General features: G+C 45.9%; 1 protein-coding gene across 6 annotated transcripts; it reads left to right on the forward strand.

Annotated features, from left to right (window-relative positions):
- The first annotated feature begins 157 nt into the window (after window positions 1–157).
- On the forward strand, window positions 158–24,518 carry LOC121273267 (EEF1A lysine methyltransferase 3-like). Of its 6 annotated transcripts, none has more exons than XM_041180306.1 (4): window positions 158–594; window positions 17,809–18,080; window positions 19,208–19,319; window positions 21,996–24,518. In XM_041180306.1, exons 2-4 carry the CDS (start codon window positions 17,910–17,912, stop codon window positions 22,397–22,399), a joined length of 687 nt encoding a protein of 228 aa, XP_041036240.1. In that variant the 5' UTR covers window positions 158–594; window positions 17,809–17,909; the 3' UTR covers window positions 22,400–24,518. The 6 variants fall into 6 exon arrangements, with proteins under 6 accessions (XP_041036240.1, XP_041036237.1, XP_041036238.1 ...); XM_041180303.1 differs by lacking the exon at window positions 158–594 and adding an exon at window positions 16,891–17,095; XM_041180304.1 differs by lacking the exon at window positions 158–594 and adding an exon at window positions 17,126–17,244.
- The last annotated feature ends 140 nt before the right edge of the window (window positions 24,519–24,658 follow it).

Below are 24,658 nucleotides of genomic sequence, written 5' to 3' on the forward strand. Positions count from 1 at the left end.
AAGTGGGCCAGTGACAGAACAGTGTCCTTCAAGTACTGCAGAAGACATTGCTGCTTGTCTTGATGCTGAGCCCAAAAAACGACTGGCATTGCCCAACATCTAGGCTTTTCTGTGGCCTAAATACTCATGGTAATTGAAGAAAAGAGCAAGTGTCACATTTACATAAGCACCTTACCATGTCTCAGAAAGATCTCAAGACATTTCACAATCAACTACCTAGAAGTGCAGTGATCATTTTGTCTGGAAACCAGGAAGCTTTTTTGCATAGTGAAAGATCTCACAAACAGCAAAGATACAAGGATAATATTCATTACCCGAAATATGAAAGGCAGGCCAGATGGTAAAGATTGTAATTTACCTTGGGTTGAATAATGCGGGGGAGCAGCCAGCTCACACCCTGGAAGTAAGTTAGCATGGAGCCGACCTGCTCCATGTCAGCCCACCCTTCAACCATAACGTGCTGCGGGCGTCTTAACAGTGGGACTTCTGCCCCTCGCTGGGGAGGAAGTCCTGCCCTCGTTGGCCGGCAGCTCCGTGGGTCGCTGCCAGGGCTGCAAGAAAAATATGGAGGAGGCCCTGGGCTCCCCGAAGCCGGTAAGTCTGGGGTCTTGGTCAGGAAGGCGGGTGGGGAGGGGATTGGGTTTAAGGCTGGGTTGGGGGCAGGGGAATAGGATAGGAAGAAAGGGAGAGTTTGATCTTAAGGGGCTGCCCCTTTAATGCGCAAAGGACACCTGCTGAAGATGGAACCCCCCCCTTCCTTTCCACCCTATTATGAGGGTGAGCTCAGGGTGGGAAGGTGGTGGGGTAGGCACCCACCCTATTTTACGTGGCCTCTCGCCAGAAACACGCCCAGTGGGGGCATGTAAAATGCAGCCTCTTGAGTCTAGTTCTATTATTGGGTTACAGTGCTAAGGGCATAGATGCATTAGCAAGGGCAAGAGGATACACTGATTTTTAATAAGCCTCTGACTAGGTGGTATGGTCCTCACCTTCAGAGTGGCTGTATATTATAAATTTGTTGCAAATGAGTTAATTAAGAAAATGAAAGCATATTTTTAATACACCCCCCCCTCCCTCTAGCCCCAACATTCCTGGTAAATAGAAGAATCTGGATTCAGGGATTCACTAATGGCTGAGTTGGTGACCTTGAGAGGGCAGTGCCTGGTAAAGTGCTTTGCCAGAAACTTATTTGGAAACAGGAAGGTGAATAACACTACTGGACCTGATGGGTACAAATAGTTTCTTCTAAGTTCCAGAAGTGATTAGTTACAGCACTTCAACCAGTAGCTGGAACGTATCCCACCAAACAACTCCCCCCTCCACCCCGACCAAAAAGTGCCATCAGTGCCCATTTAATGTTAGTATTGGTGTCCTTATCACTGCCCAATTTGCGCAGTGTTTTTAAAATTTGAAGCCTTAATTTTTCGAAAGAGAATTTTGGGGATTTCTCCTCATTTTGTTGCTAAGACACTAGTGTCACACTGTGTGTATTGTACATTTATTTGACTTTCAGTGTAACTATGTACATTATTTTGAAATGATGCTTTTTTGGTACATGCATAATTGCATTAATAATATGAATAAAAAGGCTTTAGAATTTTGAATCTTTGTTTGGAGTGAGATTATCCAGCTATACACCAAAATATTTTCCCATCCATTATCTGTTGCAACCCTGACTGGGAAACTGGTTAACACCAGTCTCTACATCACCCTGACCCTGCCAGCCCCTGCCCACAATATATAAATTCAGAAACATTCACCATCCTCAGTGCTTCTCTCTAGGGACAGAGAAGCTTCATCCTGGTCTACTGCATGATTTTGAAACTTCCTCCATGTGGTCGGGCCCCTGTAAATACTGACACATTCCTGGGGACCCTCTCTAAATACTGACACATTCCTGGCGACCCTCTCTAAATACTGACACATTCGTGGTGACCCTCTGTAAATACTGACACATTCCTGGTGGCCCTTTCTAAATACTGACACATTCCTGGCGACTTTCAGTAAATACTGACACATTCCTGGCAACCATCTCTAAATACTGACACATTCCTGAAGACTCTCTGTAAATACTGACACATTGCTGGTGGCTCTCTCTAAATACTGACACATTCCTGGCGACCATCTCTAAATACTGACACATTCCTGAAGACTCTCTGTAAATACTGACACATTGCTGGTGGCCCTTTCTAAATACTGACACATTCCTGGCGACCCTCTGTAAATACTGACACATTCCTAGCGACCCTCTCTAAATACTGACACATTCCTGGCGACTCTCAGTATGTACTGACACATTCCTGAAGACTCTCTGTAAATACTGACACATTCCTGGCAACTCTCCATAAATACTGACACATTCCTGGTGACCCTCTGTAAATACTGACACATTCCTGGCGACCATCTCTAAATACTGACACATTCCTCGTGACCCTCTATAAATATTGACACATTCCTTGCTACCTTCTGTAAATACTGACACATTCCTGGCGACTTTCAGTAAATACTGACACGTTCCTGGTGACCCTCCATAAATACTGACACATTCCTGGTGACCCTCTGTAAATACTGACACATTCCTGGTGACCCTCTGTAAATACTGACAGATTCCTGGTGACCCTCTCTAAATACTGACACATACCTGGCGACCCTCTGTAAATACTGACACATTCCTGCTGACCCTCTCTAAATACTGACACACTCCTGGCAACTCTCCGTAAATACTGACACATTCCTGGCAACTCTCTCTAAATAATGACACATTCCTGGCGACCCTCTGTAAATACTGGCCCATTCCTGGCGATCATCTCTAAATACTGACACATTCCTGATGAGACACTTAAAATACTGACACATTTCCTGGCGGCCCTCTGTAAATACTGACACACTTCTGGTGATCCCCTGCAAATACTGACAAACTCCTATCCCCGTGTAAATACTGACACACTCCCCAGGACACCTCTGTAAATACTGACAGACTCCCGGAGATCTCCTTTAAATACTGCCTCACTCCTGTGGAACCCCTGTGAATACTGACACCCTCAATTTTCAAATCCCTCCATGACCTTGCGTTTCCCTATCTATGTAGTCCCTCTGCCTCTCTACCTCTTATTCACCCTTTAAGACACTCCTTGACCAAGCTTTTGGTCATATCCTTCTGTGGCTCTGTATCATATTTTGTTTTATAATGCTCCTGTGAAGTGCCATGGGATGTTTTACTACTTTAAAGGTGCTATATAAATGCAAGTTGTTATTAAGTCATTTGGTAGTACAGAACTTGAGTATTGCTGAAAAAAGAGATGTGTCGACATGTCTCTTTTTTCAGCAATACTCAAGTTGTTATTACCATTTAGATTCTGTTCTAGAGGATTAATGCTTCTAGAATAAAACTACTCCTCATAATGGATTTTTTAAAATGACTGTAATGTTAGAGAATTTTTTCAGAATGAAACTGTCCAGCCCAGGGAGATGGCTATTGCTCTAATCTAATAAATGAGGCATCTTGTTCCACTTAAAGTGTTCAGGATTCTTGAATTATGCAAACTGATGAGTGATGCTTAAATCAACCTCCCTTGTCCAATAACTTTCATAGAAATGATTATAATCTTGACATAACTGAGTTCCTTAATGTTTTCATGTGAAGCTTTGCTTTGTTTGATTTTTTTAGTAATTTGTTCTTGGGATGTGGGTGTCACAGGCAAGGCCAACGTTTATTGTCCATCCCTAATTACCATTGAAGTACGTGGCTTGCTACTTGCTACTTCAAAGAGAAGCTAAAAGTCAACCATGGACTACATGTGACTCCACAGCAACAAGTGAGGACGAAGGATTTCGCCCCCCAGATGGGGTTTTACGACAATTTGATAGTTTCATAGTTACTGTCACAGAGCCTAGCTTTTTATTTCAGTTTATTTAATTGAATTTAAAATCCCCCAGCTGATATAGTGGGAATTGAACCCTTTGTCTCCAGAGCAGTCGTTCAGTTCTCTGAATTACTAGTCCTGTAAAATAATCACTATGCTACTGTCCCCATGTCTTAACAGAAACACTGATCACTTCAAAACAAAAGATATCGCAATAAAATAGAAAACAGCAAAAATCCAAGGGCGGAATTTTCCGGCACATTGGCATCGGGTGTGTTCGGTGGTGAAGCCGGTTTGCAATCGTCCGCTCTGCCTGTCAATGACAGGCCACGTTTCCCACCCTCGGGCATTAGGACCTTCATTGTAATACATCAGCATATCATTGCAGGAATCATACCCCCCTCATTGGATCATCCAAGCACCAAGCCCAAGTGTTTCACAACTGTACATAAGCGATGTGCATCTGGCGAGCTGCACTTCGCTCGGGACTTTGAGGTTTGTTTACCTACTTTGCTTCAGGCAGCACTCACAGTCATCAGCGCCAGGCTTCACAGACACCACCCACATCACTTTTGGAGGGGCTCACGGGCAGGTCTCTACCTACCAGACTAATCATAAGGGGGGGGTGGCTTTTCAACGGCTGCAAGGTTAGGGTTTGCTTGGGGAAGGGGGAGAAGTGGCCTCAGGCAAGGGAAGAGGCTGCAGGGCGAGAGCTGCACTGGGAAAGGGGGGTATCCCAGGTTGTTTGTGGGGGCACATGTTGATCTGTGCAAATGGCCTCAAGATGGTGAGGGCTGAGGAGGCAGTCTCCAGAGGAGATGAGGCCAGATGGAGATGTGAGGGCATGTATGAGAGAGTGAGTGGTGATGTCCCTTGAGCTGGCAGTGATTGAGATGCCAGTGAATGTGTGATGGGCTTGAGTGAGAGTTTAGAGTGATGAGATGGTAGCCTTATCCTGGCAGCACAGATGAAATCATTCATCCTCTATCTGCACTGGATGGCCAACCTCTTCTGTGCAGCATTGGCACTGATCACCCCTGCCATCGCCTACCAAGCCAGAGTGGTAATGTTATTGCCCCTCCTGCGGCCAGAGCGGGGGTAGAGGACATCATGGTGGGCCTCCATGGTGTCCAAAAGGTGCTCCAGGAATGTGTCACTGAATCGGGCGGGGGGGGGGGTGGGGTGCAGTCTTCTTGCCTTTGGGAGCCATGTCTTCTGTGCAGCAGTCCTGGGCTGGAAGCACTGAGAGCTGTGCATGCAGCTACACTTTAAATATGGCGCTCAGCATGAGGAAGTGGTAAGGTGACAGCATGACAGGCAAGTGAGAGCCTGCCCACCATTGAAAGGGCATGTTTCCCGGGAATGGGATGATACAGGGTGAAAAGCTGCAATTGCAGCCAGCAGGTAAAACGTTCTTTTTCCCGCCTGCTACCGCTGTTAGTGCAAATCTGGGATGATTCCGCCACAAGGCTCATCTTCAGAAGTGACGGGCAGAAGTACTGAAGAAAGCTGTTAAATACTAGTAATGACCATCTTGCTGATGTCGGATGTGCAGGATAAAGCTCCCAAAACTCAATATATTTTTATTTCTCTTTACGGAATGAATGCTAGAAACCTTCTACCCATTTATTACACTCAGCTGGTGTTTAAGTTTTGAAAAGCAACAGTACTACATGTCCTATCTGGCTTGGTGTAGTCATGTGACCTCTGCCATGAGGGAAGCTCTTTAAGCTGCCATCTTACAATCAGTTCAATAGAGACATCTCATTGAGAGGACACTGAGAAAGAACTGCCGTCTTTAAATACGAAACAGCAGGCAAATATTTGCTGTGTCTGTAGCAAATGACTGTCAGTCCCTGGCCTGAGTTAGCTGATCTTTACTGAGGTGATGGTAAGGGGTACTATAATCAGCTTCCACATACCTGTTCCTGATCACTATTCAGCCGTGTCTGCTGGATAGTGTGTGCGGGGGGATGTCAGGTGAAGAGAGAATCTACCCTGCTGTCTAGTGAAAAATGCAACTTGTGCCTGTCAAATAAAATAAAGAATTGCACCTTTCAGAACCTCAGGGTGTCCCAAAGTGCTTTAGAGCCAATGCAGACTTTTGATTTTGAAGTGTAGTCATTGACGTAATTTTGAAGATGCAGTGGCCAAATGTTTCCACAGCAAGTTCCCACAAACAGCGATGAGATAATGACTGGATAGCTTGTGTTTTTTTTGAGTTATGTTGGTTGAGGGATAAATGTTGTCCAGGACACTGGGGAGAACTCCCTGCTCTCCTTTAAAATAGTGGCCATTGGGTTTTTTGCATCCTCCTGACAGGGCAGATGGGATTTTGGTTTCATATCTCATTTGGAAGATAGCACCTCCAACAGTGCTGCGCTCCCTTAGTACTGCCCTTCTAACGGTGCGGCCCTCCCTCAGTACCGTCCCTCTAACAGTGTGATGCTCCCTCAGCACTGACCCTCCGACAGTGCAGCACTCCCTCAGCACTGACCCTCCGACAGTGCAGCACTCCCTCAGCACTGACCCTCCGACAGTGCGGCGCTCCCTCAATACTGACGCTCCGACAGTGCAGCGCTCCCTCAGCACTGACCCTCCGACAGTGCAGCACTCCCTCAGCACTGACCCTCCGACAGTGCGGTGCTTCCTCAGTACTGACCCTCCGACAGTGCAGCACTCCCTCAGCACTGACCCTCCGACAGTGCGGCTCCACCACAGCACTGACCCTCTGACACTGCGGCTCCACCACAGCACTGAACCTCCGACAGTGCGGCGCTCCCTCAGCACTGACCCTCTGACAGTGCGGCACTCCCTCAGCACTGACCCTCCAACAGTGCAGTGCTCCCTCAGCACTGACCCTCCGACAGTGCGGCGCTCTGTCAGCACTTACGCTCCGACAGTGCAGCACTCCCTCCGTACTGACCCTCTGACAGTGCATTGCTCCCTCCGTACTGACCCTCTGACAGTGCGGTGCTTCCTCAGCACTTACCCTCTGACAGTGTGGCGCTCCCTCAGTACTGACCCTCTGACAGTCCAGCACTCTCTCAGCACTGACCCTCCAGCAGGGCAGTGCTCCTTCACTACTGAACCTCCAGGAAGTTTGGCACTCCTTTATACTGCTCCTCCAACAGTAAGGCATTCCTTCACTATTGCACTGGAGTGCTAGTTTGGATTATATGCTCAAATCTCTGGAGTGGGACTTAAATTCATGGCCTTCTGACTCAGTGTGGTGTGGGATGGGGTGAGTGAACTATGCACTAAGCCAGAGCAAGTATCACTGTCTTCACTGCAGAAAGGATGAAGATTAGTGGGTGAAGGGGGAGAGGTGGGGAAAAGAAAGCAATAGAATTTGGGTGGCAATCAGTGCTGACTAATGGATGTGCTGTGTGCCTGTGGCAGTGCAACCAACCACTGCATGTCCTTCCTGTGACAGAATTACCATGGTAAGCTAGATTGCTGTCTGCAGATGCTACTCGCTCCGACTCATAAACTGCACTCTTTATTGCTCACAGAACCTTTTATGGGGCTATTGAACCAGAATATTGGGTAAGGGCCAGGGCGAGACGGGACAAAGAGCAATGCAGGTTCGACCATTTGTAAGTCTCATGTTCACAGGCAAATATAGTGTAATGTTTACAGAGATGATGAATCACTGTAGCAATGTGCTGTGTTCTGTTCAGAATCTGGTAGCTAAAAGACCTGTGCCAGTTCCTGCTGTTTGTTTTCCCATTGACAGATGAACTGTGGGTTTTTTTCATTTTGCCCGTTTTTGTCCATGAGTGAACAAAACTAGATAAGCCACAGAGCCTGGGTCCAGAGTGAGGGCAATGTGTGCCAGTCAGCTTTTTCTTTATTCATTCTTGGGATGTGGGTATCAGTGGCAAGATCAGCATTTATTGCCCATCCCTAACTGCCCCTCGAGAAGGTGGGTGGGGGGGGGTGGTGAGCTGCCTTCTTGAACCGCTGCAGTCCCGTGTGATGTAGGTACACCCACAGCGCTGTTAGGGAGGGAGTTTCATTAGTTTGACCCAGCAACAGTGAAGGAGCGGCCAGTATATTTCCAAGTTAGGATGGTGAGTGGCTTGGAGGGGAACTTCCAGATGGTGGTGCTCCCCATGTGTCTGCTGCCCTTGTCCTTCTAGATGGTAATGGTTGTGGGTTTGGAAGGTGCTGTCGAAGGAGCCTTGGTGAGTTCCTGCAGTACATCTTGTAGATGGTACACACACTGCTGCTACTGTGTGTCAGTAGTGGAGGGAGTGAATGTTTGTGGATGGGGTGCCAATCAAGCAGGGCTGCTTTGTCCTGGATGGTGTTGAACTTCTTGAGTACTGTTGGAGCTGCACTCATCCAGGCAAGTGGGGAGTATTCCATCACACTCCTGACTTCTGCCTTGTAGATAGTGGACAGGCTTTGGGGAGTAGAAGGTGAGTTACTCACTGCAGGATTCCTAGCCTCTGACCTGCTCTTACAGAGACTGTATTTACACATGACTAGTCCAGCACTAGGCTAGTTAAGAGTCAACCAAATTGCTGTGGGCCTGCATTCACATGTAGGTCAGATCAGGTAAGGATGGCACATTTCTTTTCCTAAAGGGGATAAGTGAACCAGATGGGTTTGTAATGATAATTGGTAGTTTCATGATCATTAATGATGACTAGTTTTTAATTCCAGGTTTATTAAGTAATTGGATTTAAATTCCCCCCAGCTGCCACAGTGAGATTTGAACTCCTGTCTCTGGAGCATTAGTCCAGGCCTCTGGATTAATCCAGTAACATTACCACTGTGGCAGCATCCCCTGCACTGATATGTGCCTGAGTCAAAGGTTTCCTTTCAACCAAACAAATCTCTTCTTTCCCCCATTCTCGCGTTGCTGCACAGTAGTACCAGAAATATCAGGAAAATCAACAGAGGCAGAAACATATGATGGTTGTGCCAAAGAAAATCTGTGTATTTACCCTGGATGTGGTCACTATTTTTCATCTGATTCTCTCCCGTCTTCTGAAGGCATTGCCTTGTCCTGGACTACGTTTATGTACTGTCCCCTTGTATGTCACTCAAGCAGCCATGCTTCATATGCAAACCTCAATGGTGTTGGCCAGCTATTTTATCCAAGCTTTCATGTGATTTCCACACACACACACACACACACACACACACACACACACACACACACAATCTCCACTACCTAGAAGGGCAGCAGACACATGGGAACACCACCATCTGGAAGTTCCCCTCCAAGCCACTCACCATCCTGACTTGGAAATATATCGGCCGTTCCTTCACTGTCACTGGGTCAAAATCCTGGAACTCCCTCCCTAACAGCACTGTGGGTGTACCTACACCACACGGACAAAATCCTGGAACTCCCTCCCTAACAGCACTGTGGGTGTACCTACACCACACGGACAAAATCCTGGAACTCCCTCCCTAACAGCGCTGTGGGTGTACCTACACCACAGGGACAAAATCCTGGAACTCCCTCCCTAACAGCGCTGTGGGTGTACCTACACCACAGGGACAAAATCCTGGAACTCCCTCCCTAACAGCGCTGTGGGTGTACCTACACTACAGGCACAAAATCCTGGAACTCCCTCCCTAACAGCACTGTGGGTGTGCCTACACCACAGGGACAAAATCCTGGAACTCCCTCCCTAACAGCACTGTGGGTGTACCTACACCACACGGACAAAATCCTGGAACTCCCTCCCTAACAGCGCCGTGGGTGTACTTACACCACACGGACAAAATTCTGGATCTCCCTCCCTAACAGCGCTGCGGGTGTACCTACACCACACAGGGACTGCAGCGGTTCAAGAAGGCAGCTCACCACCCACCTTCTCAAGGGCAATTTAGGGGAATGGGCAATAAATGCCAGCTCTACCAATGATGCCAACAATGAATTAAAAAAAAAACTACACACAGATGCATGTTGTCCAGCAGAGATCACTGGATAGCACACAGGAGCAGGAACCCTGGCCGATTGCCCTCACCCCACACTAGTTCAAGGACACTGAGGCAAATTGTAGCAACCCAAACCAGCACAGACTGGCCTAGAAAGCTACTCAGTTGCAACAGGGACTGTAGTGGTTGAATGAGATGGCCCACCACATTCCAAGGGTAACTGGAGGTGGGCTACAAAATGTGGCGCTGCCAATGTCATCCACATCCTAAGCTTAAATATGAGAAAATTGTTAATGGTTCATAAAAAACAAACTTTTAAAATGTTGCAATCAAACCCTTAGCAAAAGACTAAGGTGGGTAAATTGGGTGCAGTCTGCAATCAGGGCTTGAAACCCATCCACATCGACAGGACTAAAGACCACTCTCTCTGACCGTACATTAAACAAACTTTGCACACTTTCAATGGAAGCCCTGAGGCAATTGTGCCCAAAGCGTCAAACTGCCTCTTGTTAGGTGTTAAACTGGCAGTCTCACTCTGAGGTGCCATGAGGGAGGTCAGGATGGGGAACACAAATGTCACACCCAGGCTTTGTTGAGATTGCAATTAAGATAAATGGTTGAGGCTCAGTAGAGGGAGCTTTAACCTGCATTTGGCCCATACTGTACCAAGTCTGGAAGCACGTACTGAATAGACAGCGTTCCCTCACCTTAATGAGTACAGAGTTAATTTTTCCCTCGAGATTACTAATCCAGTGATTTAACCACTATGTCTGGCAAGAAAAAAGCAATGCATATTTATAACGATTAAGTCAGCAGAGGGTTTCATTCCCTTTGGTGCACTGGTGAACATTTTAATAATTCCATAAACGCATTATGTAGTGTGTTAGCAGGATCAACTCAGCCCTCAGTGGTCAAGGGTTTGAATTGCACTGAAAATCTCTTCAACCCACAGCTGTTTTCCAAACCAATTACCCCCACCGCAATGAACATCTGTCCACATCCAGGATCATACCAAATTGACAGGCAGGAAAAGACCAGTTAGTCCATCACAGCACCCCACTCCCCTCCCATCCCCAAAACCTCACCAGACATGTAATCTCCTGGGGATGCAATACAAGGGAAAAACTACTCTGGAAAATTCCTCTCAGATGCTTTCATGTGATTGAAACCAATCTAAAAGATCAAATGGATCAAGCGTCATCTATAAAGACACTTACCTTCCATATAATTAACAACTTGTATTTATATAGCATCTTTAACATAGTAAAATGTCCCAAGGTGCTTCACAGGAGCATTATCAAACACAATTTTGTTCCATTACTATTTGCAAATTGGCTGCCAAGTTTCCTACATCACAACAACAGCTTATATTTATATAGATCCTTTAACGTAATAAAACGTCACAAGGCACTTCATGGGAGAAATGTGAAACAACATTTGACACTGAGCCACATAAGATGATATCAGGGCCAAAAACTTAGTCAAAGAGGTAGGTTTTAAGGAGCGTCTTAAAAAGGAAGGAGAGATAGAGAGGAAGAGAGGTTTAGAGAGGTAATTACAGAGCTTCGGGCCCAGATAGCTGAAGGCACAGCTGTCAACAGCGGAGTGATGGGAATCGAGGGATGAGCAACAGGCCAGAATTGGACAAGTGCAGAAATCACAGAGAGTTGTGGGGCTGAAGGAGGTTAGACAGATAAGGGAGGGTGAGGCCAAGGAAGGATTTGAAAACAAGGATGCGAATTTTAAAATGAAATGCTTCATTTCTGGTAGTGAGCCTTCTCCCCAAACACTGTCTGTAAGAAAGTAAAGAAATATCAGTTTGCTTAATGGACTACTCCTATGTTCCAAGGAATATACTATTGCTGACTGTAATGAATCAACACTGCTATGGCTGATGAAGCTGAGAATAATTTCACTGACAGTCAAGATGGTCACCTTCTGCAAGGTCTGCTTGTGGAAGGTGCCAGAGAGAGGGAAGTGGGTGTGAAGGACATTTAGAACTATCTTATACGCTTTTACATTAGAACAAGAAAATATGTGATCCAGGGTGAACCACCATTAGTTCTCAATAAAGCACCTCTTCAGCTATGGTTCAGTGGGCAGTGTAAACAGATTGGCAATTTTCATATTGCTGCATTTAGATCTTGCTATGCTGAGAGCAAGATCTTGGTCAGGCCTTTAGTTCACCCTCAGCCTGTCTGAACCATTGACCATAATAACACATTTCTAATGGTATACAAAAACAGAATTACCTGGAAAAACTCAGCAAGTCTGGCAGCATCGGTGGAGAAGAAAAGAGTTGACGTTTCGAGTCCTCATGACCCTTCAACAGAACTGATCTTTCTTTACAAGGAGAGGGAAATATAAGCTGGTTTAAGATGGGGGGAGGGGTGTTAGGATAGGAGCAGATCATCAAAAGATGTCATAGACAAAAGAACACAGAGGTGTTGAAGTTGGTGATATTATCTAAACGAATGTGCTAATTAAGAATGGATGGTAGGGCAGTCAAGGTACAGCTCTAGTGGGGGTGGGGGAGCATAAAAGATTTAAAAATAATGGAAATAGGTGGGAAAAGAAAAATCTATATAAATTATTGGACAAAAAAACAAAAGGAAGGGGGAAGAAACAGAAAGGGGGTGGGGATGGAGGAGGGAGCTCAAGACCTAAAGTTGTTTAATTCAACATTCAGTCCAGAAGGCTGTAAAGTGCCTAGTCGGAAGATGAGGTGCTGTCCCTCCAGTTTGCGTTGGGCTTCACTGGAACAATGCAGCAGGCCAAGGACAGACATGTGGGCAAGAGAACAGGGTGGAGTGTTAAAATGGCAAGTGACAAGGAGGTTTGGGTCATTCTTGCAGACAGACCGCAGGTGTTCTGCCAAGCGGTCGCCCAGTTTACGTTTGGTCTCTCCAATGTAGAGGAGAACTCATTGGGAGCAACGAATACAGTAGACTAAGTTGGGGGAAATGCAAGTGAATTGCTGCTTCACTTGAAAGGAGTGTTTGGGGCCTTGGACGGTGAGGAGAGAGGAAGTGAAGGGGCAGGTGTTACATCTTTTGCGTGGGCATGGGGAGGTGCCATAGGTGGGGGTTGAGGAGTAGGGGGTGATGGAGGAGTGGACCAGGGTGTCCTGGAGGGAACGATCCCTACGCATTGCCGACAGGGGGGGTGAAGGGAAGATGTGTTTGGTGGTGGCTTCCAATCTCCACCCCTCCATCATTTTCACGTGGTCCATCTCTGACACTTCCCTTCCTTGACCTCTCTGTCTCAATCTCTGGTGATAGACTGTCCACCAATATCCATTACAAGCCTACCGACTCCCACAGCTACCTCGACTACAGCTCCTCACACCCCGCTTCCTGTAAGGACTCCATCACATTCTCTCAGTTCCTTCGCCTCCGGTGCATCTGTTCCGATGATGCTACCTTCAAAAGCAGTTCCTCTGACATGTCCTCCTTCTTCATTAACTGAGGTTTTCCACTCACGGTCATTGACAGGGCCCTCAACCGTGTCCGGCCCATCTCCCGCGCATCCGCCCTCATGCCTTCTCCTCCCTCCCAGAAACATGATAGGGTCCCCCTTGTCCTCACTTATCACCCCACCAGCCTCCGCATTCAAAGGATCATCCTCCGCCATTTCCGCCAACTCCAGCATGATGCCACCACCAAATACATCTTCCCTTCACCCCCCCTGTCAGCATTCCGTAGAGATCGTTCCCTCCGGGACACCCTGGTCCACTCCTCCATCACCCCCTACTCCTCAACCCCCACCTATGGCACCTCCCCATGCCCACGCAAAAGATGTAACACCTGCCCCATCACTTCCTCTCTCCTCACTGTCCAAGGGCCCAAACACTCCTTTCAAGTGAAGCAGCATTTCACTTGCATTTCCCCCAACTTAGTCTACTGTATTCGTTGCTCCCAATGAGGTCTCCTCTACATTGGAGAGACCAAATGTAAACTGGGCGACCGCTTTGCAGAACACCTGCGGTCTGTCTGCAAGAATGACCCAAACCTCCCTGTCGCTTGCCATTTTAACACTCCACCCTGCTCTCTTGCCCACATGTCTGTCCTTGGCCTGCTGCATTGTTCCAGTGAAGCCCAACACAAACTGGAGGAACAGCACCTCATCTTCCGACTAGGCACTTTACAGCCTTCTGGACTGAATGTTGAATTCAACAACTTTAGGTCTTGAGCTCCCTCCTCCATCCCCACCCCCTTTCTGTTTCTTCCCCCTTCCTTTTCTTTTTCCAATAATTTATATAGATTTTTCTTTTCCCACCTATTTCCATTATTTTTAAATCTTTTATGCCCCCCCACCCCCACTAGAGCTATACCTTGAGTGCCCTACCATCCATTCTTAATTAGCACATTCGTTTAGATAATATCACCAACTTCAACACCTCTGTGTTCTTTTGTTCTTTTGTCTGTGACATCTTTTGATGATCTGCTCCTATCCTAACACCACCCCCCTCCACTTCTCCCCCACCCCTTAAACCAGCTTATATTTCCCTCTCCTTGTAAAGAAAGATCAGTTCTGTTGAAGGGTCATGAGGACTCGAAATGTCAACTCTTTTCTTCTCCGCCGATGCTGCCAGACCTGCTGAGTTTTTCCAGGTAATTCTGTTTTTGTTTTGGATTTCCAGCATTCGCAGTTTTTTGTTTTTATTTCTAATGATATAGTCCATTGAACACAGGGCACAGACCAATTGCCACATTATGTCATGAAGCTTTGAAAGCCAAACAAACATGACATTCTGGGTGAGCTAACCAACCTCCAGTAAGTCAGCATCATTGCATTTTTGCTTGTTTGGTTTTTCCAAAGTACGGGTCAGTTGATTTCAGACAGCAGTAAGATGAAGCAAGAACTGCCTACGTGGCAGGGGAACCGAGGGGGGAGTACATGGCCAGAAGATACAAGTGAACATTGTCCCTCAGGAGCAGTAAATGTAATCAGCCTCACTTTACACTGAACGAGCCTTAACCCATTGAGAACTGAACACCATCTCTAAACCTGAAGACAATAGGAACCTTTCTGCTGTCTTACTTCATCCCATACTGCCTAATTAACAGTGACAGGTCTTCAAAAAGAAGTCAGTGGCAATGTAATACTGAGTCAATCCATGCTGAGTTCAGGCAGGTTGACGGAACATTATGGGGGTAGCATCCCAACGACTGGATGGGTATACAGTATCAGAGAGTTTCAGCGCGAGCTCTGATCAGAGTGCTACAGAAAGGAGCTAGTGATCACATGAAATAAGTAGAAGGGGAAATTATCGTTAGTTCTTGGGTACTTCTGAACAATTTCAGTAAAAGGTGACAGAGAAGTTATCAGTATTAGTGACTAAAATGAACGATTACAAATCAGCGGTGTCTCTGAGATTGGAACAGGAGCAGGCCATTCAGCCCCTCGAGCATATTCTGCCATTCGAGTATTGAGCACTGAATAATTGTAAAGTGAAGGCCCTGGCAACACAATATAAGACTGGGTGCAAAAATGCAGGGATTTTCGTAAAAGCAAAATACTGCAGATGTTGGAAATACTACTCCACTTTAGCTCTGAAAAAGTCATCTGGACTCGAGACATTAACTCTGCTTCTCTCTCCACAGATGCTGCCAGACCTGTTGAGTTTTTCCAGCATTTTCTGTTTTTATTTCAGGGACTTTAGTAGATTGGAATAGGGAGGGGTGTGAAAAAAGGCCTTCTACACCAGAGAACAGCAAGGAGCTTTTTGAATATTTGATACTGATTTTGCCATGCTTAATTGAAAAATATCCCTAGAAGTGATATTCTTGTTACTTCTCAATGTAAATACAGTTTGTGTATTAAATAAACTGACATTTCCATGTTCGATAATTCTCTGGAGTCTCGGCCAATACTGGCAGCTGTCCATTGAAGTGAGCGAGCTTGGCATGCAGTCAGCGTGACACCATCGAGATGGTTATTTGTCCTCAGATCAGTCACTCATTTATATATAATTAGGAAGTTATTTTAGCATTACATTTGATCCCAGTCTGTACACATGCCACCCCACCCCCTTCAGATCGGAAGGTAACATTCCATTATAAATCTGGACATAGGAATTTATAATGGAGGAGTAATAATATGTTGATGGGGTGAGATTGTAACTAGGGTTGCCAACCCTCCAGTATTGATCTGGAGTCTCCAGGAATTGAAGATCAATTTCTAGGACACTACCATGAGCAACCCTGGAGAAAGGTCAGACGGACGTTAAAAAAAATTGAAATAAAAGCAAAATACTGCGGATGCTTGAAATGTGAAACAAAAACAGAAAATGCTGGAAAAACTCAGCAGGTCAGGCAGCGTCTGTGGGGTGAGAAACACGAGTTAATGTTTCGAGTCTGTATGACTCTTCTTCAGATTGCTTTGTTGGTCGTTTTCTTTGAACCTCTTTACCAGGTAAAAAATGTTGAAATGGGGGAAAAAAGGCTGTTTGGTTGACAGTAAAGCATTATCCAATTGGGTAATGAGTCTTTTTGCTTTTCAGTTGGTGTAGGAAGGCAGTGAGTCACAAGGATGGATGTGTTGGCCAACTAATGGCTGCAGCATGGGAGCAAGTCCTGTGATGAAACCTCCAGGAATACATTTGATCAGAATTGGCTGCCCTAACTGTAACTCATTCAAAATCCAAATTTATGGATTAAAATTAAAATGGTTAAAATCGAACCCAAAATGTACAACTCTAGAATGGAAGGCAGAATCGAGTCTGCACACTCCATGACAACCTGCATTTATAAAGCACCTTTAACAAGCAAGAATGTCCCGAGGTGGGAGCGTAAATCAAACAGATTTTGACACTGAGCTACATAAGTAGATGAAGTGACCAAAATCTTGGTCAAAGAGGCAGGTTTTAAGGAGCATCTTAAATAAGGAGAGAGAGGTTTAGGTTTAGGGCCTGAACCAATTATCTGCACCCTCTAACCCTGCTTCACCTGAAGACTACATCCATGTGCAACGCCACGGGACATGTACTAGCAGACCTTCACATTTTGAGAAAATTATGTTTCCCTTCCCTGTCAATAGCTGGCTTCAGCCAGCAGTGGGAGCTGTTCAAATTCCCTCTCCTTTGCGAAGTGATTTGGAGAAGCTCTTGACCGCCACAGTCAGGTTGGTTTTGGGGTCCTGTCGCCTCTCCGTTGGCCAGTTGACGTTGTTAACCAGCGACTCCGAACTGTGCCGATAAAGTCAGCCAACTCCTCGCAGTCAACTTTATTAACCATTACCAAAAGAAAAAGACAAAAAAAAATACAACAAACTTATATGCGTATCTGGAATTGGCCAGACAGCTGGATGACCGGGCAGTTTGCTAGGTGAACCTCACTTAATTAGTGGCAGATGATTGGCAGCAAGGCTGAACAATCAGAAGCGTATCTGACCTCGCGTTGTGTGTTGAATGGACCAATTGGGACGTAAACCCGCCCCCATCGAGCCTGAGCTCCAGCTTCTGATGAGTTGTCATGTGTGTGGTATTGGTCAATCATAAAGTTACGAACTGATGTTTATTGTGTTCACACAGTTGTTATTGTATCAGGACTGAGAGTTGTGATGGAAGAGCGTTCCTGATCTATTTAAACATATGAATTTGTGATTACTTTTTAAAATCAAAATACGAATAGTGTATCAAATCAAAAGTTTATGAGCCTTTGGTGAGCTATCCTGCAAACTTGCCAACAAAATCTTGCAGTTCGTGTGCATCCATCAACAAGATGTCAGATTTAAAAGAAAGACAGTCAATTCGGACTTAGTTCACCCAGGCAGAGCTAGAAATTTTCAATTTCTACCAATCCATTGGATTTCCCCTCTTTAGGGTATAAATACTTCAGGATCTACCTGCTTATTTATCTTTATCGCAGGGAGTACTTGAGCAGTGGCCTTAAAGGTACAGGCATCACAGCATCTAAACATAGGCACCCCAACAATCCCTGTTTATTCGCACACAGGATCAGGTCGAACTCTTGAAAATGTCTCCCCCTTTCAAAGCAGAGCATTGCAAGTTTTTATTCTCTGTTTTCTTTTTTCACAGAAGGAAACACGACTTGGAACAAATTCATCCTGTGATCAGGTAGAGGCAGGAGAGACTGGAAAGTATCCATGGATCAGTGAAAGATAATCTGGCTAGGAAGGATGATGCAAACCCACATGGAAGAACATTTGTGTGGTGTTTTCCCCAAAGATGATGGTCTCTTTTCAGACTATTACACAGAGGAGAGCAGTTATGAGTTTTGTGGACATGTTTTAAAGATCACCCAGAACTTCAGTGCTGATCTGGGAGTTGCTGCTCCAGTCTGGGATTCTGTAAGTCTAGTGACCTGCCATATCTCATTTAGTCACCTGCCATGCTGATATTTTAGCTCGGCTGAATTGGCCATATTTTTCTCTCCAAGTGAGAAAGTTATGAGTTCGAACCGCACTCCAGGACTTGAGCACATAATCATAATCTAGACTGACATTTCAGTGCAGTACTAAGGGAGAGCTGCAGTGCCAGAGGTGCTGTCTTTTAGAAGAGACATTCACCCAAGGCCCTGTTTGCCTGCTCAGACAGATGCCCACGGCATTATTTGAAAAAGAGCAGGGGAGTCATCCTGGTGTCCTGGCCAAAGTTTCTCCCTTTGCCCCTCCCAGCGCACCCATTCATCTCATTGTTCTTTGTGAGACCTTCCTATGTGCAAAGTGGCTGCCACATTTTCCTTCATAACAATAGTAACTACATTTCTAAGTAAATCATTGGCTGTGAAACACTTTGGGACATCCTGAGGACATGCAAGTTCTTCCTTACCTGACTTCAATCAATCCTACACTGAACTGACTGGTGGGAGATTAGTCTGGTGACAGCTGCTCCTTCTCCTCATATGAAGATGTTTGAACGTAGGTGTCAGCAGTGGCTCAGTGTGAGCACTCTTGCCTCTGAGTCAGACGATCAAGGTTCACGTCTCACTCCAGAGGCACAAAAATCCAGGCTGACACTTCCAGTGCAGTCATGAGGGGGTACTGCACTATCAGAGGGGTTGCCTTTCAGATGAGACATTAAACGGAGTCTTCCCCTCTCAGGTGGATGTAAAAGATCTCATGACACCATTTTGAAGAAGAGCAAGGGAGTTCTGCTCAGTGTATTGGCCAATGTTTAGCCTGCAACCAACACCAGATAAAACAGATTAGCTGATCATTATCACATTACTGTTTGTGGAAGCTTGCTATGCACAAATTGGCTGCTGCGTTTTCTACATTACAACAGTGACAACACTTCAAAAGTACTTCATTGGCTATGAAGTGCTTTGGAATGTCCTGAGGCAGTGAAAGGTGCTATATAAATGCAAGCCCTTTCATTCTTTCTCTCTTGTATTTGGCCCTACCTGTTGGTGCTGCAATGCTTCACATCACCCTCTAAATGAATTTGTTCTAATGTGTATGTGTCTTGTTTTCAGGCTCTGGCTCTTTGTCGGTACTTTGAGGAACAGAAGATGAGCTTCTGGGAGAGGAAGGTAATTGAACTGGGTGCAGGCACTGGAATTGTGGGGATTCTCGCTGTTCTGTTAGGTAAGTTTAAAGTATCCAAGCAAAGCTTGTAATGTGAGAGAAATAACAGACAGTAACACACATGGAAAATAAACAGAAAATGCTGGGAGCACTCAGCAGGTCTGGCAGCATCTGTGGAGAGAGAAACTGAATTAATCTTTGAGTATTTCCAGCATTTTCTGTTTAGATTTAAGATTCTCAGCATCCGCAGTATTCTGCTTTTGTAGTAATGTCATGTTTTGTGTTGACGGGGGAGAGAGGGGGGTACAATAAAGGGGAATGTTTGCTTGCTAAATAGATAGTCCCCCTCCAATGATCTACACATTATTGCCATCATTCCTCTGATGGCATAGCTGGTTGAGTTACTGAGCTACATGGACTAGAAGGGTCCCAGATTCAATCTGTGGGCCCTGCTGAGGTTACAGAGTTCAGCCGGGGTGGCTGCAATGAGCCTCAGTGCTCCTGGACCACGGAAGGATAAGCCGGGATTTCTGTTGCTGGCTGCAATCCAGTGTGTGTAAGCTGTGAACAGGACCCGTGCCTCACACTCAAATAGCCCATGTCACACTCACTGCCTGGGCTTAGACACAAAGATGGCCTTTGGGTGTGAGGTACTGGAGGTTGTTTGGAGACATGCCCAACAAGGAGTGAGCACCTTCAACAAAAGAGGCTTACACATTCCATGGTAGATTTGTAGAAATCCTTACAGTTCCTCAGTCCCAGAATTGAAACAGTAACTGTTTTTGTCTTTTCAGTTTCATTTACTTAGCTTCCGTGTAAGGCTCTATTTTGGCCATTCTACATGGAGTGGATATGCTAGAGTGATGCTGCCAATTGATTCTTTCCCTTTGGCACATTTTGCTCTGGACTCTAGCTGCCTGTGATGGTACCTACCCCACAGAGTTGCCATCTCCTAAAGAACAGCTTGTTTTCTCTTTCTCCACCTTTGCATCCACCCTCACCCTCACTGTACCCACAATGGAGGATTAGATTGCTGATCAACCAGTTACTGCTACCCTCCTGGGGTGGAGATGGCTCAGATGTGGTACAATTGGCAATGGAAGTCTGCAACCAACCTAACCCTCCCTGTGGGAGCTTTGTTAATCTGACACCTGAGGCAGGTGGATAGGTGGTATTTGGCAGGATTGCTAAGAATTGACCAGCCAGCCTAATGAAATCTGAAAAAAGGTGGATCTGCCACTGGGAGCTGGGATTCTTCCCCCTCAACTCCAGATAAACCTGAAAACCAGCATCCAACCAGCAGGGAGGTCCTTGCCAGAGGAGCAGGGGAAGCCTTCTGCGCTCTGTGCTGATGGGCTACACAATTTTATCTGGTTAAGATTCAGCATATATAAGCCGGGGAGTCTCTCAGCGCTGACTGTTAAATCGATGCCTCCGCTTTCTGAATTTGGCTAAGTGGGTGTTATCCCTCGAGGAAGAAAGCATGTTGGGCCAACAGAAACTACTCTGTGGTTTTCTTTAGAATTCTCATCCTTCCATTCAAATACTTCCATGGCCTCACCCACCCCTCCCTATCTCTGTAACCTCCTCCAGCCCCTACACCCCTCCCTATCTCTGTAACCTCCTCCAGCCCCTACAAACCTCCCTATCTCTGTAACCTCCTCCAGCCCCTACAACCCTCCCTATCTCTATAACCTCCTCCAGCCCCAACAACCCTCCCTATCTCTGTAACCTCCTCCAACCCCACAACCCTCCCTATCACTGTAACCTCCTCCAGCCCCTACAACCCTCCCTATCTCTGTAACCTCCTCCAGCCCCTATAAACCTCCCTATCTCTGTAAACTCCTCCAGCCCCTACACCCCTCCCTATCTCTGTAACCTCCTCCAGCTCCTACAACCCTCCCTATCTCTGTAACCTCCTCCAGCCCCTACATCCCTCCTTATCTCTGTAACCTCCTCCAGCCCCTACAAACGTCCCTATCTCTGTAACCTCCTCCAACCCTCCCTATCTCTGTAACCTCCTCCAGCCCCAACAACCCTCCCTATCTCTGTATTCTCCTCCAGCCCCGACAACCCTCCCTATCTCTGTAACCTCCTCCAGCCCCTACAACCCTCCCTATCCCTGAAAGCTCCTCTAGCCCCTACAACCTTCCCTATCTCTGTAACCTCCTCCAGTCCCTACACCCTCCATATCTCTGTAACCTCCTCCAGCCCTCCCTATCTCTGTAACCTCCTCCAGCCCCTACACCCCTCCCTATCTCTGTAACCTCCTCCAGCACCTACAACCCTCCCTATCTCTGTAACCTCCTCCAGCCCCGACAACCCTCCTAGATCTTTGCACTCCTCCAATTCCGGCCTCTCACACATCCGCCACCTCCTCCCCCCCACCCCGATTTCAATCGTTCCACCATTGACGGCCGTGCCTTCAGCTGCCTAGGCCACAATCTCTGGAATTTCCTCTCTAAACCTCTCTGCCCTTCTCTCTCTCTCCTCCTTTAAGACGCTTCTTAAAACCTATCTCTTTGACCTAGCTTTTGGTCACTAGTCCCTAATATCCCCTCATGTGGCTCTGTGTCCAACTTTGTTTGATCATTGCTGCTGTGAAGCCCTTGGGATGTTTTTACTATGTTAAAGGTGCTATATAAACGCAAGCTATTGTTTGGGTTTAGATACTTTTAAACATGGCTGACTCCAAAAACTTCAGAGGGGATGTCATTCTTTCTTTGTATTTATCAGGTGGCGATGTAACCATCACAGACCTACCACATGCTTTGAAGCAAATAGAGAACAACGTCTTGGCCAATGTCCCCTCTTCCTGGGCACATCGCTGCCAGGTCCGTGCCCTGTCCTGGGGCCGCAACCACAGTCGCTTTCCCACCGACTACAACTTTGTTCTGGGCTCCGACATTGTGTATCTTCCCGAGACCTATGCCTCACTTGTCCAGACACTGCGGCATCTCAGTGCTCAGAGGGCCACCATTTATCTCTCTTCCAAAATGCGGAGGGAGCACGCGACTGCCTCTTTCTACGAGGAGATCCTACCTCGGCATTTTCAGTGCCAACTTCTTTACAGGAATGAGGAGCAAAATATCAACCTGTACAAAGTGACTAAAAAAGAACCAAGTGCCAGAGAGCAGTGATGAACATAGTAAAGGCAATCTGTCATTTAACATGACTCTCAAGATGAGACAGCCCTTCTGTAGGTGACCCATGTTGTAGTCAATTTGATGAATTATTTTCTATCTTGCAATAAAGATTTCATTTCCTTTTTGACCCGTTTTTTCAAACACATTTAATTCCTGATGCTGGTGGCTTACTCTGCAACACAGTTCAATGTATTCCGGCCACACCTGGTACCTGAGCTAAGTGGCCACTCTTCATGTATGAGAGTTAATGGGCCATTTGACCATTTAAGGTACCACAGCCAAGGCTCATGCCATTCAGCCATCCCTAGTTGGTTGTTCCCCCTCCCTCCACATCAGGCCCAAGGGGACCTGGTGTTATTGTTCCTGCCTCCTTGGCTAAGAACTTTACCATAGACTGGGGTTGGACCCTGTGAACTGTTTCGGTACCTGCTCCCATCTCCCCTCAGCATAGTCATTCAGTCAGGTGCATGTCCTGTCTTCTTTTATACAAATATAATGGTTTTGTTTAAGCAGCGAGACATCGCTGGGGGAAGTGAAGTTGAGGAGGGACAAGGGCAGCTGAACGACCACACAGACAGCTGAAACAACATTTTTGAATTGCCTGGCTTATCAGCTTTTTAACGCAGTCACACTTCAGTAGAGACCAATGCTGGCAGTACACAGAATATATCAACAAAAATAAGTGTAAAATTAATTTTTCTGCCCCTGTTGAGGGTGCCAACCTGAAGGGCTGCTTTGTGAGCCCAGGGTGCCCTCCAATACCTCAATTAACCAGGCAGTCTTAATGTGTGGACAGTGTGGGTCAGTTGATTTGACTGTAGGGGACATCAGAATTAACCCTGAAGTCATACACACACACCCACGCATACACACAACAGAAATCAGGAGCAGGGACATTGATCAGGAGCAGAGACTCTGGCTGTTTCCCCCTTCTTCGCCATCCTAACCACGAAACACAAAGGCCAATTGTAGTGTCCCCATCACTGTATAGGTTGACCCAGTATTTTTTTTTGAAGTATTTGACATTTAGGTAAGTGACCCTAAGGATAGGGACTGTATGGAAAACTTTTGCGGGTTTGTGAGAGATAGCAATGAGTTGGATTGCCTGGAATTTCTGTTGATTGAAACTGCTTGTTGGATAGGTTTGATCAGATCTCCTCTGGCCCACTCGAATGGAGCATGAATTGGTCGAGAGAAATGTCACCCTGCTTGAGCTATGCCTCTTGCTGGACAATCTGAGAGCTGGGATTGACAATAATTATGTAGCTGTTACCATCTTCCTGATTGAAGGAAAATACGTCATGGATGTAGAAAACAACAGAATTATGTACATTGAATTTATGCTGCAGTAAGGAATGTTAGTGCTGGAGAAGAGAATTTTGTATTGAATCTTTTCCCAAAGTGTGCCATGGGCTTTGGATCTTTGCTGGCAGCTCACTTTCAGAGAATTGACTGTCTGACATTGATTTTGCATGCTAAGAACTGCATGGATCAAATGTGAAGTTCCCCTTCACTACTTTAACAATATGCCTTAAATCTTGTCTTAAACAAGCACCCTTAATCCATCAGCAGGACTTTTCCTCAACTTTGCAATGTCATTCACACTGTGGACTTTCACTCACCAAAGCTGGATCACTGCAGCCCCCAAATCATTTCACAAAGGACTGAAGGGGGCCATCCATTCCACCAACTTGGGCTGGATCCAAACCCAGGTTAAGTGAAAGACCAACTTTGTGACACATTGCTACCCACCTAACACTTGCCAAAAATAATTATATTAATGGTCATATTTATGGAGTTTTTCAGGGTTGTTATCTTGAATAAAGATAGTGCTTTAAATGTGAACAGAATATCAAAGATAAAGTGCCTCCAAGCTAACTGTGCCTGTTTCTCTATTCTGTTTATCAGCATTTTTGTGTACCTAGGTTTACCAAGTTTCTGTATGCTAATCACTTAGTAATATGTCTACTTTAACTCTGCTCCAGAACCAAGAGAATGTATTGCAATGACCAAAGAAAAATAAACTGACTAATCATCACCGCTTTGAAACTTGTTCAATACTTTTAATCTGTAAAAAACGACCAAATCAATCATAAAGACAAAAACTTTCAAATCTTGTGTTATCATTTATTTTTCATTGAAAGAACAAACTTGAATTTCTACAGTGTCATTCATAATATCGGGACATCTCAAAGAGCTTCACTGTCAATGAAGAACTTTTGCAGTGTAGTCACTGTTGCTATGATGGTGCTA

Source organism: Carcharodon carcharias, chromosome X (assembly GCF_017639515.1).
Source record: "Carcharodon carcharias isolate sCarCar2 chromosome X, sCarCar2.pri, whole genome shotgun sequence".
Lineage (NCBI taxonomy): Eukaryota > Metazoa > Chordata > Chondrichthyes > Lamniformes > Lamnidae > Carcharodon > Carcharodon carcharias.

Bases quoted from the DNA above. Each gene is read 5' to 3' on its own strand.
- LOC121273267 (XM_041180306.1), top strand. From the start codon at position 17,910: ATGATGCAAACCCACATGGAAGAACATTTGTGTGGTGTTTTCCCCAAA. The intron at 18,081-19,207 runs GTAAGTCTAGTG...TCTTGTTTTCAG, and splicing joins CTGCTCCAGTCTGGGATTCT to GCTCTGGCTCTTTGTCGGTA. The intron at 19,320-21,995 runs GTAAGTTTAAAG...TGTATTTATCAG, and splicing joins GATTCTCGCTGTTCTGTTAG to GTGGCGATGTAACCATCACA.